We start from the raw sequence: 17,002 nt of genomic DNA, 5'->3' as shown, positions 1-17,002 counted from the left end.
AAAATATAACATACAGAGGAAAAAAAAAAAAAAAAAATATATATATATATATATCCGGACATATGTATATATTATTTTATTTTATTTCTTATAGATTTGTTGTGCATTACAATACCTGCACTCAAATAATATTATCCACAGGGACATAAAAGTAAGAAAATAAAAATATTATATATATATATATATATATATATATATATATATATATATATTTATATGTATGTATATGCGCACATTGTCTATATTCATTTAATGTATTATATATTATATTATATTATATCATATCATATCATATCATATTATTTTTTATATTTATTTTTTTAAAGGCCGAAAATTTCCTCTTCAAAAATAAAAATACAAAAAATATAAAACTTATAGATTTTGGAATGGCAAAAAAGGTAAATAATAAAAAAAAAAAAAAAAAATTTACAATATTATATATATATATATATATATATATATATATATATATATATATATTTTTTTATTTTATTTTATTTTTAATTTTTATTTTATTTTATTATTTTATATATAATGATAAAGAACGAATTAGATTACTTAAAATATATCATTTGTGATATATTTGGATCTTGTTGTAGCGACATCGTTGAGATAATTCTTCTTTATGGGAATAAGTTGAGCATATACGAGTTAATAAATTTATCTTCTTACGAGTTTAATGTAGTAAGAAACGTTTTATTGTGTTTACTTATTCACAACATTGTGGATGTAAATATAATTTATAGTAAATCGATTGAATGTCATCATTTGTCTCCAGAAGAAACTAGAGGCGTTGTAAATATGGATGATAATAACAAAACATATAATGATAATAATAAAACATATCATGATAATAATAATAATAATAATAAAACATATCATGATAATAATAATAATAATAAAACATATCATAATAATCACAACAAAATGACGTACCTTTTTAAAGTTGGAAAAAATAAAAAAAAAAATATTTGTTCACATTATAAACATAATGAAGAAATAAAAACCATTCCAGATATGCAGAACGAAGAAATGCAATCATTCAATTTTTTGTGTAATAGTAAGAATTATGAATATATGAAAAGATGTAAATGTGATTCATGTATATGCAAAATTAGAAGAGTAGAATATTTTGTTATCATAAAAAATATATATATTCTTGTTAGATATCCTTCTATACTTTATTATATACATCCTACATGTATTATAAAAGACAAAAAAAGTATATCATCTACAAATAATTTATCTACAATCTCTTCTGATATGCATGTTGATATGAATAACTACAATTTTTTTAATTCTGAAATGATAGATGAATTTGAAAGTATAACCAATTCATATGATGACAATAATTCCAACATAATGAAAAATAATAATATGCAAAGAGATAAAAATAAGAGTGTACACAATAATAATCATATTAATCATAATAAACATAATGATAATAATAATAATAATAATAATAGTGATAATAATAATAGTGATAATTATAATAATAATAGTGATAATTATAATGATAATTATAATTATTATTATTTATATAACACGAACCAAGACAAAGATGATCCACTTTTTCTTAATTCCACAGGACATGCCCAAAAAAAAGAAACTTTTCAATTCATTAAAAAAATTATTCTCATAAGAATTATAAAAAATGGTAGGATGACTATAAATAAGTGCATAGAAAATTTAAATAATGATGACTATGCGGAGGTTTGTAAAAAAGATGTTCCTGAGATAAATAAAAATTATTTGAGATTCTTATTTTTAGAATTATTAAGAAAAAGATTTATAAAGAAATGTAAATATTTTAACGAGCATGACTGTGAAAATGATAAACGACAACAATATGATGTGTTTAAAAATGATAATTACAAAAAAATATATACAAATAATATAATAACTGAGAGGTCTAATGATATTCAGATGGAACAAAATGCCCACATAGATGAAACATCCATGTTATTACATAACCACACAAATAATAATAATAATAATAATAATAATAATAATAATAATAATAATAATAATAATAATCATGATAATTATTATAATTGTAATTATTTGAATGATATAAACCGTGAGGTCCAAACAGATAATTACCCATTCAATCATATGAACCCAAATGAAGATCCACATAATATGAAAAAGAAATATAATAAAAATAGTATAAGTAACAAAAAAAAAAAACATATTGAAAAAGATGAAATTTGTCATAATACAGATATTTTAAAAAATAATTTGAAAAGAAGAAAAGTCGATGATGATATTATTATTATAACAGAACAAGAAAATTATATACCCAATAATATTACTACACAACATAAAAGAAAAGAACTTAAAGCACTATTATATAATGATGATAGTAGTAATATAAAAACAAATAAATCTATAAAAACATATAACGAATATAATATAAATGGAATATATAAAAATAATGATAATCTATTAAAATTTATAGATAATAAGTATACCTATTTTCAAGTTGATACTGATACACTATCAATTATATATCTCAAACAAGAATGCTTTAATTTTATTAGTCATTTTTTTAATTTGAATGAAGTATCTAAATGTATATTTTTTGTTTTATTATATAATGTCAAATTTGTTTATTCTCAAGAACAAAATTATTATAAAGATACATCATTATTTTTATCTTTTGAATATATAGAGAAATGTGTAATAAATAAATTAAAAAGAAATAAAAATATATTTGTTGATAAACATGTTGTATTACAAAATTTAAATTCATTAATAAAATTACCTGACCAATTAATACAAATTAAATGTAATCAAGTTATAACATATGCAGCAGATTTTTTTAATATAAAAAATATTTATAAAAAAAAAATTATATCAAATGTTCTAGAAAATATGACAGGTCTTGAAGCTTTAAGAATATGGAAATATCTACTCACAAATTCTGAAGAGAAAATGAATGATGAATTAATAAGTGAAAATGTTCTAATACCTTTAAATGATGTCAGAAAAAAATTATATCACTTATTATATCATGGTTATATCAAAGCACATGAATATAATAATTCAAATAATAATAAAACATATATAAAACATTCATTATCATTCTCAACTGATTTTTTTTTTACAAGTAATAAAGTTAAAGAAAATCTATATACTATAGCAAAAAATATTTATATTCGAAAGTTTCTAGAAAATAATGAAATCAATACACTACATAATAAATCAAATATATGTATGAATGAAACACAAAATCATAATAAAAAAAAAAAAATTACTTTAACCTCAAAGGAGTATGCAGTGGATTATTTGGAAATGGCTTTAATAAACATGGACAAGCTTATATTTATATTCTCATCATAAATAAAAACATGCACATATATATATTATATATATGAATATATATATATATATATATATATATATATATATTTTTATTTTATTTTATTTTTTTGTCTACAATTTGGAAACAATTAATTATAATAAACTTTTAAAAAATTACAATGTTATCTTCCTAACATTTAATATGTAATATTTATACAAAAAAAAAAAAAAAAAAAAAAAAAAAAAAAAAAAAAAAAAAAAAAAAAAAAAAAAAAAAAAAAAAAAAAAAGATATACATATATATATATATATATATATATTTATTTATTTATTTATTTTTTATTTATATATATACATATTATACCTTCCTATATATACATACCTCCCGGTTAAACATTCCAGATTTATTTTTCTTATTACTTGTTTCATCTCCTTTATGAGTAAAAAAAAAAAACTTGTTGACTAGGACCATTTTACACCTATTGTTGTACTTGCCTTGTGCTATATCATCAAAGTTTTTATAATTTAATGATATGTTTTTTTTATAATATTTCTTTTGATTTTTTTTTAATTTATATTTCTTCTGTTTATTATATTCTAATATGAAATATCCATTTTGCTTTAACATAAAATAAACACGATCAAAAAATAAAATCAAATGTTCATCACCTTTATTTAAATGTATCCATTTAATGACAGACAAAGCAAGTATAACATCGTATGTGTTATTAAGATGTCTATATTTATTATCAAATATATCGCTACATAAAAAATATATATTAAGTGGAAAATATCTTAAACTATTATCACAAGTATTTGGATCATTTATATCAGTTATTATATCTTGGTTATATATATTATTCATTTTATTATAATAATTTCTAGAACCTTTTAATTTTTCATATAAAAAATAAATATTTTTAAACATGTCCATTTCTATTTTTGATATATCTTTATTTTTTAAAAAGAAATCTAACATATGTCTCTCACTATTATATATAAATATAAATTCAATAAATAATCTTAATAATTTTATATTTTTATTTATTATATTATTATCTATATCTATAGCATTAACTACTCTACATTCAAAATTCAAACCTAATAAAAAACTAACAATGCCACAATTACAACCAATATCTAAAATTACTTTTTCTTTAAAAATATCCTTATGAAATTTATTAATATAATTTAATCGGTGATCATATATATAATATATATTCTCACTATCATAATTATTATCACACCTTTTATTATTATCAATCATATTATTGTAGTTATCTGTTCCTATTTTATTATCATATAAAATGATTTCTTCAATATCTTCCTCTTCATTATTCTTAACATATATCACATTCTGTTTTTTTCTTTTTATATATCTCTCATAATAATAATTTTTAAAATTTCCATATAAACATAATTTCTTTATTCTTTTTTCTTTAGCTTTCTCATTATCTTTAGAGTTCTTTACAAGCATAATGTATTCTTCTACTTTTTTAAATAAAAAAAAAAAATAAATAAAATAATTAATATATAAATATATAAATATATATATATATATATATATATGTGTAAATTTTCATATATTATGCTATATTATTCTTAATCTTTCTAGGGTCGAAAATACTCTTTTATATTTCCTTTACACTGCATACATTTCCTTAGGTGTACTATTAAAGACAAAAAAAAAAAAATATATAAATATAAATATAAATATATATATATATATATATATTTTTTTATATAATTCTGAAATACAACAAGATATACTTATTAATATAAATAAAATATGATATACATATATATATATATATATTATTATATTATAAAAAGATAAATTAAAGAAAATACAAATATATAAATATATTATATTATATTTTATTTTTTGTTTATTTTATATTTCACTAAATATACAAGAATATTCTGATAAATATTATCTTGTTCGAAGAAGATATATATATTATATGTATGTGTACTTATAAATCTTCAATTATATAAGTACATATTTATTTATTTGTTTATCCTTACTGTAATATTATTGTTTAACATCTCGTGTTTGCTACATTATATATAAAAGATGTTATAATATAAATAATAAAAAAAAAAAAAAAAAAAAGAACTATTCATTTATATAATTTTTGAAGAATTTTTTTTTATATAATATTATATAAATATATAATATATATAATATATATATATTTTACAAATATATTCTTTTTTATAAAATAATTGTAACTTAATGTATCTTCATAAAATAAATATATTTAATATAAAAATATTATTAATCTTTATATATTTATATATTTATATATTTACCTTTATTTTTGAACACAAAATGTATGTTAAACATTTTTCAAAATTTCCCTGTCGAACTATTTTTTATAAACAAAAGAAAAGAAAATATATTTTCTTTACTTGGAACAAATATTTTGTACATCCTAATATGAAGATTAATTCTTATTTATATCATAAGAATATTCACAAAAATTATAATCCAATATATAAAGTTACATCACCTTTAATTTATAAAAAAAAAATAACACATGTGAATAACATTCAATCTGTAGATATGAAAGGGAAAAAAAAAAATCTTGATGGATACAAACAAATAGACAAGAAAGAAAGAAATATAAACAAAATTAATATAATGCATAATATAGGTTCAATAAAATATATAAACAAAATAAATAATTCAAATAATATATATATTATTAATAAGAGATTATTTAATAATGATATAAAATATATATATTCCAAAAAAAAAAAAAAAAAAAAAATTTATCCATCGAATTATTTCAAAAAAAAAAACATGAGACAAATCACAAAAATATTATTCTTACAAAAATATACAAATATTTTACAAACTAAAAAATATATTATTAAAAGTATTATTAAACATAATAAAATAAAATATCATCATCATATAAATGCTCTTTATAAATTGTCTAATCTTAATTATAAAACTGATTTTTTGTTATCATTAAATGATAAATATAGAATGAAAGAGGAACACGAAAAAAACATACAACAAATAGATATAAGCAAAATGGAAATAAAACAAAAAAATATAAATACTGAATGTAGACAATACAATAAATCATATAGCAACAATAATAAAAATAATAGTAATAACAAATATGATCATCAACATTATAATAAACTATCAGAAAAAATGATTGAAGAAAAAATACATGATAAAAATGAAATGAATATAAAAATAAATGATCTATTATTAGTAGCCTTATCAGGATGTATACCATTTATCTGCTTCGGATTTGTTGATAATTCTTTTATGATAATATCTGGTGATCTATTCGATTCTTCTTTTTGCACTTATCTTGGATTTAGCACGATGGCAGCAGCTGGCTTAGGAAATCTAACTAGTGATGTATTAGGCATATTCATAGGAGGATATATTGAAAAAATTATTGTATATATAGGATTTCCTAGAATTAATTTAACAAATAAACAACTTAAAATGAATAGAACAAGAAAATATTATTACACAGGTAGTGCTCTAGGTATAGCTATAGGATGCTTACTAGGAATGATACCTTTATTGTTTATAGATAATAATAAATTAGAAGAAAGAAAAAATCAAGAAAAAAAAAAAAAAAAAAAAAAATTTTCTTATTATAAATCTAATGATCATTATATTAATATTGCAAATTATATATCAAAACAATTACCTAAATATATTCATTCAAAATATGCATTCTTATTTATACCAGATTATAATAATAAAACATTCGTTTCTATATATAATAATAAATTATTTCACACCTCACTCAATCTAGGACTTATCTCACATGTATATCAAAATAAAAAAACAATCAACTATCAAAGAAATGACAAAAATATAAACAATAATGTAAGCAATATATTTAAATATAAACATAATGATGATATAACAAATACTATCAACAGTACTTATCATAATAATATTAATATATATGATGATATATGTGTAGAAAATATTGTCAATTCTACTGATATTATTATCGACAAAAATAAAATTGATATTAAACAATTTTTGGCAGTACCCCTTTTTTCAATCGACGTAAAAAAGAAAAAAAAAAAAAAAAAATATATATATATATATTTTTATTTATATAATTTCACATTTCTTATTATTTCAGGGTAAGGTTGAAGCAGTGATTGCTGTTATAAACTCAGAAGACAAACTATCATTTAATCATAACGATGTCGTATTTTTAAATATGTTCTCTTCGCACCTTTCTTATGATTTAGAAAACGAAGAGGATTTATCCGACATGTTAAGGTAATAATATAAAAAATATAATATAATATAATATAATATAATATAATATATTTGTATATATATATATTTTATATATTTATATTTTTCAATTTTTAGGTTATGTAAAAATATAGTATATAATTAACAAAAAAAAAAAAATAATAAAATAACAAAATTAAAAAAATCAGATATTATTAGATAAAATAAATATATAAACAGATATATATTTATATTTGTATATATGTGTATATAACCATTTTGACATATAAATATCATATGTCTTTACAATTAAATAGAAACATAAATATAAATATATATATATATATTAATTTTTTTAAGCCATATTTGTTCTTATATATATATATATATATATATATATATATATATCCTACATATTTGATATCCTCAATTTTTTTTGTCTCGTTAAATAACCATCTAAAAATTAAATAAAAAATAAAACAATATATATATATATATATATATATATATAACAATCTGATGAATATGTTCATTTTTGTTAGTACCCTTTAAGAGGAAAACATTATCTGCTATATCTAAATTCGCCCTCTTGTGAGTGATTCTAATAATTGACAAATCTTTGAACATTGGATTTTTTCTTATATTCTCGAAAATGGTCCTTTCATTTTCTTTATCTATAGCTGATGTTGATTCATCTAATAAAAGGATCTAAACAAATAGCAAAAAATATATAAACGTAATATTATAAATATATATATATATATACATATATACATATATAATATATATATAATATATACATATTATACCTTGGGGTATCTGGTTAGTGCCCTTGTGATACATATTTTTTGTTTTTGAGAAGATGATAATAATTCAGTCTTATGATTTATAAGCGTTTCGTATCTTTTTCTTAATCTACATATAAACTCATGACTTGTCGCACATTTAGATATATTTATTAAGTCCAGCATATCAAAATTTTTATTTAATATTCCATATGTTAAATTATCTTTTATACTTGCATTCAATAATTTAGAATCTTGCTCAACATATGTAATTAAATTAAATATATCATGACTTGCATAATTATTTATTAATTTATTATATAAATATATCCTCCCTTTTGTGCATTTATATAAATTTAATATTAATTTTAATATAGTTGATTTACCACCCCCACTTTTTCCTATTATTACATTGTTTGTATTCTTATATATTTTCATATTTATATTTTTTAATACATAATTATCAGGATTATTATTACTACTATTATATTTAAAATAAACCTTATCAAAATGAAGAATCAAATTATCATCTCTATTCTTGAGATCACTATTAAAATGTAATCTACTCTTATAATTATTTTTTTTTTTTATATTATAATTATTATATATTAAATTATTCTTTTCATTATTACAAGGTAATATATTACATGTAGAATCTATCCTATCATTTCTTGATTCTTCAGAAATGTTGCTTATCATTTCTGAACCTTTTACAAAATTTATATTTATTTTATCCGTTCCATTTGATGTAATATCATTTATATTTTGTTCCATATTTATTTTTTCATCTGTGTTTTTTTTTTCATTTACACATTCTTTAATATTGTCAAGCATGCCACCTATATGATAATTCTTTATAATTTTTATTAAATCTTTATACTGAGATACTATATCACATATGTCTATATAATAATCTAATATGTCAATATATGAATAAATATTATTTATATAAAAAAAGAAAGAAGTAAATATATTTTTATCAATTTCTTTATTTTTTAATAACACATTTCCCTTTAATAATATAAGGATATATGTCATCATTACAAAAAATTTATTTATAATCATATGTAGTAAATTAAATTGTTCTTTTTTTTTTTCTAAATGTAATATGTCATTCAATGAATTTACATATTTATTACACTCATGTATCTCAGTACTAAACAATTTTATTATGTTCATATTATTTAAAGCTTCTAAAGATATTTTTGTATTCTGTAATTTTTCTTTATTTATTTTTTTTAATCTTGCTTTCTTTAGTTTTGATGATATCATAGATAACAATGAAGAAATCATAAAACAGGATAATATAACCATAGATAATTTTTTATTTAAATAAAAAATATAAGAAAAATTTAAAATAATTGAAAAAAAATTTCTTATAAGTGGATTTATATAATATGGTATAATATCTGAAAAATTATGGGCTTCTAAGGTTAATTTATTTATTATAACATTATGATCCACCTTATCATAATATTCATAATCTTTATTTAAATATATTCTAAATAATATACTTTTTACACTCTTCAAACAATAAGAACTTGTTATCATAAAAATATAATTCCTTAAACCACAAAATAATATATTTAAAACACGTATCAATATACAATTACATAATAAATAACCAAATCTATCAAACTTCCTATTATTTAATTCACTAAATATTATATTATCATATCGAGGAATTATTATACTAATAATAGCACTATTAATCATAACAAAAATTGTTAAGAAAAATATGCTCTTTTTCCATAACACATTTTTACATATATAAAAAAAATTTAACATGTTATCTTCTTCTATATAATTCTTTATTCTGCCAAAATAATATTTACATTTATTTTTTATATTTGAAAAAACACTTACATCCGTCCTGTTAAAATATAAACACATATCATAATTATTCCGTTTCTCTGTTCTCCACATGTTTACGACATTTAGCATATTCCTTTTATAAAAATTATCGTAATATACTTTTTTTTTTTTTTTTTTCACCTCATATATTTTATTACACACATGGGAACTTAAAAAAGTGAATTCTTTTTTAAACCTCTTTAATGGATTAATCGAATTTTCTAATTCCCTTCTTTTTTTAGTTTTATTATATATTTTGTATACATTTGCATAGTTCCTACATTTTCTAATTTTTTTATTTAATAAAAAATTATCATTTTTAATCTTTCTGTTCATGCTCCCTATGCAGATATGGCTTGGATTACATTTTATATGATCATTGCTGTTTAATATTTTTGATCTTATGCTAAAATTTAAAAATAATAAAACTAACAAAAAATGCAATAGCCCGCAATAAAGCATTTTCCCCCTCTTCCCAGATTATGAAGGAAAGATACATATATATTGAATATATATATATATATATATATATATATATATATGTATATATTTATTTATTTATTTATATTTATATATGTATATTCCCATTCCTAACTTTAAATTATATCTCTTAAAAGGATGAGCGGAGAAAATTGGCTCTTTACAAATATATCACCCTATTCATTTTTATATATTAAAATATATTAAATAAAATGTGTAATTCTCTCTAAAAAAATTATTTAATGTTTCATTATCCTTTATTCTATATATATATATATATATATATATATATATATATATATATACATTAATTTAATACAATAATAATAATATATTTTATTGATAATTTTTGTTTGGTGAACTAGCCAAAAGAAAAAAAAAAAATAAAATAAAAAAAAAAAAAAAAAATAAAAAATAAATAATAAATATATATATATATATATATATATATATATATATATATATATATATATATATATATACATACATATATGTTTATATTTATATGCTGCCTTGTTATAATTTTTTATATTTAAACAAAAACTTCATTTTATTATTAATAGAACATGGCATTATATATGTGTATATAAATAAATATACATACATACATATATTTATATTTATATATTTATATTTATATATTTTTATTTATGCCCTTTTCATATACATATTAGTAATATAGAAATATAACCGTAGAAACTTTTTCATATCCTGTTAAAGCCAATCAAAATATATAATGTAATAAGTATACATTATTAACTTATCATATGATAATTCGTTAAGATAAAATATTTAACCTTTAAAATATCACACTATGGACTTTATATAAAAACATATAGTAAAATAAAATGTTAATCATTATATATTCTTCATTTGTATTAAAAAAAAATAATATATATAATTTTTATAAAACAAAATAAGAGGAATTATTAACACATTTTAATATTAAGAACAACAAAAAAACAAAAAAAAAAAAAAACACCCTTTAAATGTGCAAGGAATAAAAATATACTTGTGAATAATTTTAAAAGACTTTAAATTCATGAGAATTTAGATAACATATTATTTTATCATAATAATAAAAGATAACAAAAAATAAAATAAAATAAAATAAAAATATAGAAAAATTTTTAAATATTTAAAATATTAATATTTTATTTATTTCTATTTCATATATATTTTACTAAAATTATCAGTAATTATATATATATGTGGAGAGAAAAAATTAATGACTATATATTTCATTTCATATTTTCTTAATTAATGTAAGAAATAAAACAATCTTATATTTATATATAATATTCTTTTCCATAATTATTAAAAAAAAAAAAAAAAACATATTATTAAAATATATAGAAAAATATATAGGAGGAGAATATAAAAAAAATGACAACAAAGTATTATTATATAGTAACAACGTTTATCTAATATTTTTTTAACTATCTAATTTATATTATATATATAAATAATATATATATTTTATTTATATATTATATATAATATTTAGAATACATATTATATATATAGAAAAAAATAAAATATATTATTAATATATATATAATATATATATATATTATTTTTAATATGTATTTTTTTTTTTTTTTTTTTTAATTTTATATCCTATATGAAAAATTTTACATAAAAAATTTTATTCTTTTATATTGTATTTTTATATACAATTTTAAAAAGTATTCTCATCAATTTTTTTTAATATGTATCATGTAATATATTATAATATATTTTATTAATTAGAAATAAATATTATAGTTAATAAAAATTATATATATAAAATAAAAAATATATATATATATATATATATATATATATATGTATTATATATAATATATATACATTCCATTATATTATATTATTTTTTTCATGCTAATGTGTACATAACTATTTTTGTTCTCTTTCTCTTTATATTTGAATTGATATATATATAAAAATATTATATAATAATACATATTCATATATATATATATAAATACCATTTATATGTAAAATATTTAATAGACATTGAATATATAATTAAATGTATTTCCAGAACAAAAATATATTTTATATAACTTATTTTATTTTTTTAAATATTTTACTTTTTTTTTTCTCTCTATGTGAAAATATTTTGTTAAATATTCAACTGGCACGTATATAAAAATAAATGTGGACCATTATTAATGACCTATGCTTTTATAAAAAAAATATTTATCAATATTATAAATAAATATACATATATATAATATACATATAATATATATATTTTTAAGTTTTAAAATAAATATATTTATGTATTTTTTTTTTTTTTTTTTCTTTTTTAAAAAAAAGAGCAGAAAAATTATTCACATAAAATATGTATAATTATATTCATATGTTTAGGTTTATACATGTGTGAAAAATATATATCTTTTCTTTTTTAACAATTTTTTGTTTTTATATTTATTATATATATTGTTTGTGATTGTTTTTTTTATTTATTATCCTATTTATCATAAAAAAATTTTTTTTAACGATGAGCACAGAATAGGCACAAATATAAAAATATAAATCTAAAGATCAATTGTATATATATATATATATATATATATATTATTTATTTATATTTATATATATGTATTATAAATGATTTGAAAAGAAAATATTATTTTTCTTGGAAAAATTTATGAACATATATATGATTATAATAAATTTAAATTTTTGATATATGTATATATATTTATATGTATTATTTTTTTTTTTATAATTTTTGTATATGATTTAATATAATAGTTCCAATGCACAGATATAAAAAAAAAAAATAAAAAATAAATAAGCATATATATATATATATATATTTAAATATATTTATATAATGCTATCATTGTTTTTATGTGTATGTAAGTGCAGGGTGTATATGTTTTAAACATCCTTTGTGTATAAACAAATAAATAAATATATATATATATATAAATATATTGATCATATGCTTAGCATATGACCATCATATTTGCCTCGTATGTTTATTATATCTTCTACTTATAATTTATTATATATATATAAATTTTATTTTTTTTTTTTATTTTATTTTTATTTTTTTTTGTAAATATTTAATATTTTGAATAACATGGAGACGTCAATGTATAATAACCTGAGAAAGCTAATTAATGTGATCGACGAGCTGAGAGATATTGGATTGCAAAAATATATAAATTTGCCTCGAATATGTGTTGTGGGTACTCAAAGCAGTGGTAAGAGTAGTGTTTTAGAATCCATTGTTGGTATGGATTTCTTACCAAGAGGAGAAGGGATTGTAACAAGGAGACCAATTGAATTTCGTTTAATACATATAAAAGAAGATAGTGAAATTAAGCATTGGGCAGTATTTGAAAATGAGAAGAATAAGAAGTATACTGATTTTAATGAGGTGAGGGAACAAATAAATAGATTAACAGATGAGTTAGCTGGAAAAAATAAAGGAATAATAGATGAACCTATAGTATTAAATATATATTCTATTAAATGTCCAGATCTATCTTTAATAGATTTACCAGGTATAACAAGAGTACCTTTAAAAAATTCAGATCAAACAGATGATATAGAAAGATTAACTAGAGATATGGCTCTTCGATATGTAAAAGATCCAAGAACAATAATATTAGCTGTATTACCAGCAAATGCTGATATGTCTACTAGTGATGCATTACAAATAGCTAGAAAAGTAGATCCTAAAGGTTTAAGAACTATTGGTGTTATCACAAAAATAGATTTAATGGATAAAGGTGCTGATGCAAGTAAAATGTTATTAAATGATGAAATAAATTTAAGATTAGGATATACTGGTGTTGTTAATAGATCAACTGCTGATATTAAAAAAGGGAAAACTATAAGTCAATCCTTAAAAGATGAATTAGAATTTTTTCAAAAACATCCAGTATATAAAAAATTACCACCATCTTTATATGGAACAAATTCTTTAACAGATAAATTAACAAAGGTGTTATTAAGACATATAAAAAATTTTTTACCAGATATAAAAGTAGAAATTAATGATAAAATCAGATATATCAATGACAAATTATATGAACTAGGAACTAATGTACCTTTAGATGCTACAAAAAAAACACAACTTTTATGGTCTATGATTACAGATTATTGTGAAATTTTTAAAAATACATTAAAAGGGAAATATGATAAAAGAGTTCAAGTTTTTATAGAAAATAATGATATTTTATGTGGTCTTAAAGTACGTACTATATTTAATGAATTCTTAGATGAATATGTAGGAAAAAATGTTACAAGTGAACTAACTGATAATGATATTGATGATGCTATTTGTTTACATGAAGGAGATAGTTTACCAGGATTTCCATCACCTGATACATTTGAATTCTTAATATTACCACATTTAAAAAAAATTAATGCACCTGTTTTTAATTGTTTAGATAGAGTTAGTCAAACATTAGAAATTTTATCTCAAAAAATTGCTAACAGAGTATTAAATCGATTTCCAAAATTATCTGAACAAGTTCTTGAATTGTCTCAAACTATATTAATGAGAGAAAAAGAAAATACACAAATTATTTTGGAAAATTATATTGATGCAGAAACCAATTATTTATTTACAAATGATGCTTCTTATTTAATTGAACATGGTAGTATCATAAATGCAGCAGATGATGAACAAAATGAAAATCATAATAACACAAATAATAATAATAGTAGTAGTTATGACTATGCATTACAACATAGAAATCAAAATAAAAGACAACAATCAAATATATCAAACTCAAATCAAGATACATTACTTTCAACCAGTAGTAAATATTATTCAAATATTATGAGTGATCAAGAATATAATATAACTGGCAAAGCAGCCAAATTTGTTACTTCAGCACAAAAATCTGTTATGAATATATGGAATACTAAAGAAAAAAAAAAAACAAGATACAATGCTCAATTTATTCAAGAAATCAGACGTAGGCTTGATTGTTATTTTAATATTGTTTTAAGAAATGTAAGAGATAGCGTCCCTAAAATGATAGGATATTTCTTAATTAGAAAATTACAAGAAAAAATGCAATTCGAACTCTATTCAGATTTAAATAGTGAACAAAAATTATATGACCTTCTTAATGAACCACCAAATGTAGTAAAAGAAAGAGAACATCTAAATAATCAATTAGAAATATTGAAAAAAGCTAACCAAGTACTACTAAAAGATCCTAATATTACATCTATAAATCTAGACTTATTTGATGCAAACTATGAGCAAGATCTAATGGATTATCAAAAAAGTTTGAAAAATCCAAATCAATATAATCACTCTTCCAAACACAATCCTAACATCTCTCAAGGAACTAACGCAAATATGAACATGTATCTCAACGAGGGATCATCATCAATGAGGTAATTACAAAAAATAAATAAATATAAATATAAATTTATATATATATATATATATATATATATATATTTATATATATTTTCATTTTAGTAAACGCAATCCCATGATGCATAATCGAAATATGTCACCAAGCTCAATGAACACCAATATGATGAAACAGACTAGCATGCTAGGACAAAAAATGGGAAATAGTCCATCATCATATATGCAGCAGGGTCACATGAATGGTAACAGAATTAATAAAAAATACAACATATATATATATTTATATATATATATATTATAATCTTCATTTGTTTTTATTTTATTATTTATTTTATTTTTTTGTAGAATCCAAGGGAAAACATTTATTTGAAAAAGAACCAATGAAGAAAAAAGTAATAACACAAATATAATATATATATATATATATATATATTTTAATATATGATTTATTTATTCTTCTTATTGACCACACATAAATATCCATATATAATTTTTTATACATATGTTATTTATTTTTATTTATTTTTATTTATTTTTATTTTTGTCTTTTTTTTAGGTAAATTATAATCCCCTATTTGATTAAATAAAAATAATAAAATATACTACCTATTTTATTCCGACATAAAAGTTTATATATATATATATATATATATATATTTTTTTTTTTTAACTTTTTGTTTAATTAGTGATTTATATAATCTTATTAAATTATTTAAATATAAATATAAATAAATATATTTAATATGTTTAATTATTTTTATGTTATTTTTTTTTTTTTTTTTTATTTTTTTTTTTTTTTTTTTTTTTTTTTTTAAATTTTTTTTTTTTTTTTTTTTTTTTTTTTTTTTTTTTTTTTTTAAAAAAAATAATTTTTTTTTTATTTTTTTTTTTTTTTTTAATTAAATTTTAAAAAAAAAAAAAAAAATTTTTTTTTTTTTTTTTAATAAAATTAAAAAAAAATAAATTTTTTTTTTT

At 18.0% G+C, this 17,002-nt stretch overlaps 5 protein-coding genes across 5 annotated transcripts; 3 read left to right on the top strand and 2 right to left on the bottom strand.

Moving 5' to 3' along the window:
- Positions 1 to 534: 534 nt before the first annotated feature.
- PGSY75_1145800 (hypothetical protein) lies at positions 535 to 3,345 on the top strand (the record flags this gene model as incomplete). The annotated part of the gene is made up of 1 exon (XM_018786572.1): positions 535 to 3,345. The coding sequence occupies one exon, from the start codon at positions 535 to 537 to the stop codon at positions 3,343 to 3,345; it is 2,811 nt and encodes a 936-aa protein (XP_018641367.1).
- A 319-nt stretch (positions 3,346 to 3,664) lies between these two features.
- Positions 3,665 to 4,783, bottom strand: PGSY75_1145700 (putative bicoid-interacting protein BIN3; the record flags this gene model as incomplete). Its single annotated transcript, XM_018786571.1, has 1 exon — positions 3,665 to 4,783. The coding sequence occupies one exon, from the start codon at positions 4,781 to 4,783 to the stop codon at positions 3,665 to 3,667; it is 1,119 nt and encodes a 372-aa protein (XP_018641366.1).
- Positions 4,784 to 5,641: 858 nt separating this feature from the next.
- PGSY75_1145600 (conserved protein, unknown function) lies at positions 5,642 to 7,712 on the top strand (the record flags this gene model as incomplete). The annotated part of the gene is made up of 3 exons (XM_018786570.1): positions 5,642 to 7,366; positions 7,446 to 7,588; positions 7,685 to 7,712. The coding sequence occupies 3 exons, from the start codon at positions 5,642 to 5,644 to the stop codon at positions 7,710 to 7,712; spliced, it is 1,896 nt and encodes a 631-aa protein (XP_018641365.1).
- A 243-nt stretch (positions 7,713 to 7,955) lies between these two features.
- Positions 7,956 to 10,647, bottom strand: PGSY75_1145500 (putative transporter; the record flags this gene model as incomplete). The annotated part of the gene is made up of 3 exons (XM_018786569.1): positions 7,956 to 8,002; positions 8,092 to 8,254; positions 8,356 to 10,647. 3 exons carry the CDS (start codon positions 10,645 to 10,647, stop codon positions 7,956 to 7,958), a joined length of 2,502 nt encoding a protein of 833 aa, XP_018641364.1.
- A 3,115-nt stretch (positions 10,648 to 13,762) lies between these two features.
- On the top strand, positions 13,763 to 16,610 carry PGSY75_1145400 (dynamin-like protein; the record flags this gene model as incomplete). The annotated part of the gene is made up of 4 exons (XM_018786568.1): positions 13,763 to 16,044; positions 16,133 to 16,269; positions 16,373 to 16,419; positions 16,584 to 16,610. The coding sequence occupies 4 exons, from the start codon at positions 13,763 to 13,765 to the stop codon at positions 16,608 to 16,610; spliced, it is 2,493 nt and encodes an 830-aa protein (XP_018641363.1).
- Positions 16,611 to 17,002: the final 392 nt, after the last annotated feature.

Source organism: Plasmodium gaboni, chromosome 11 (assembly GCF_001602025.1).
Source record: "Plasmodium gaboni strain SY75 chromosome 11, whole genome shotgun sequence".
NCBI lineage: Eukaryota > Apicomplexa > Aconoidasida > Haemosporida > Plasmodiidae > Plasmodium > Plasmodium gaboni.
Note: the sequence above shows the minus strand (reverse complement) of the source record. Positions and strands in the feature narration are given on the sequence as shown.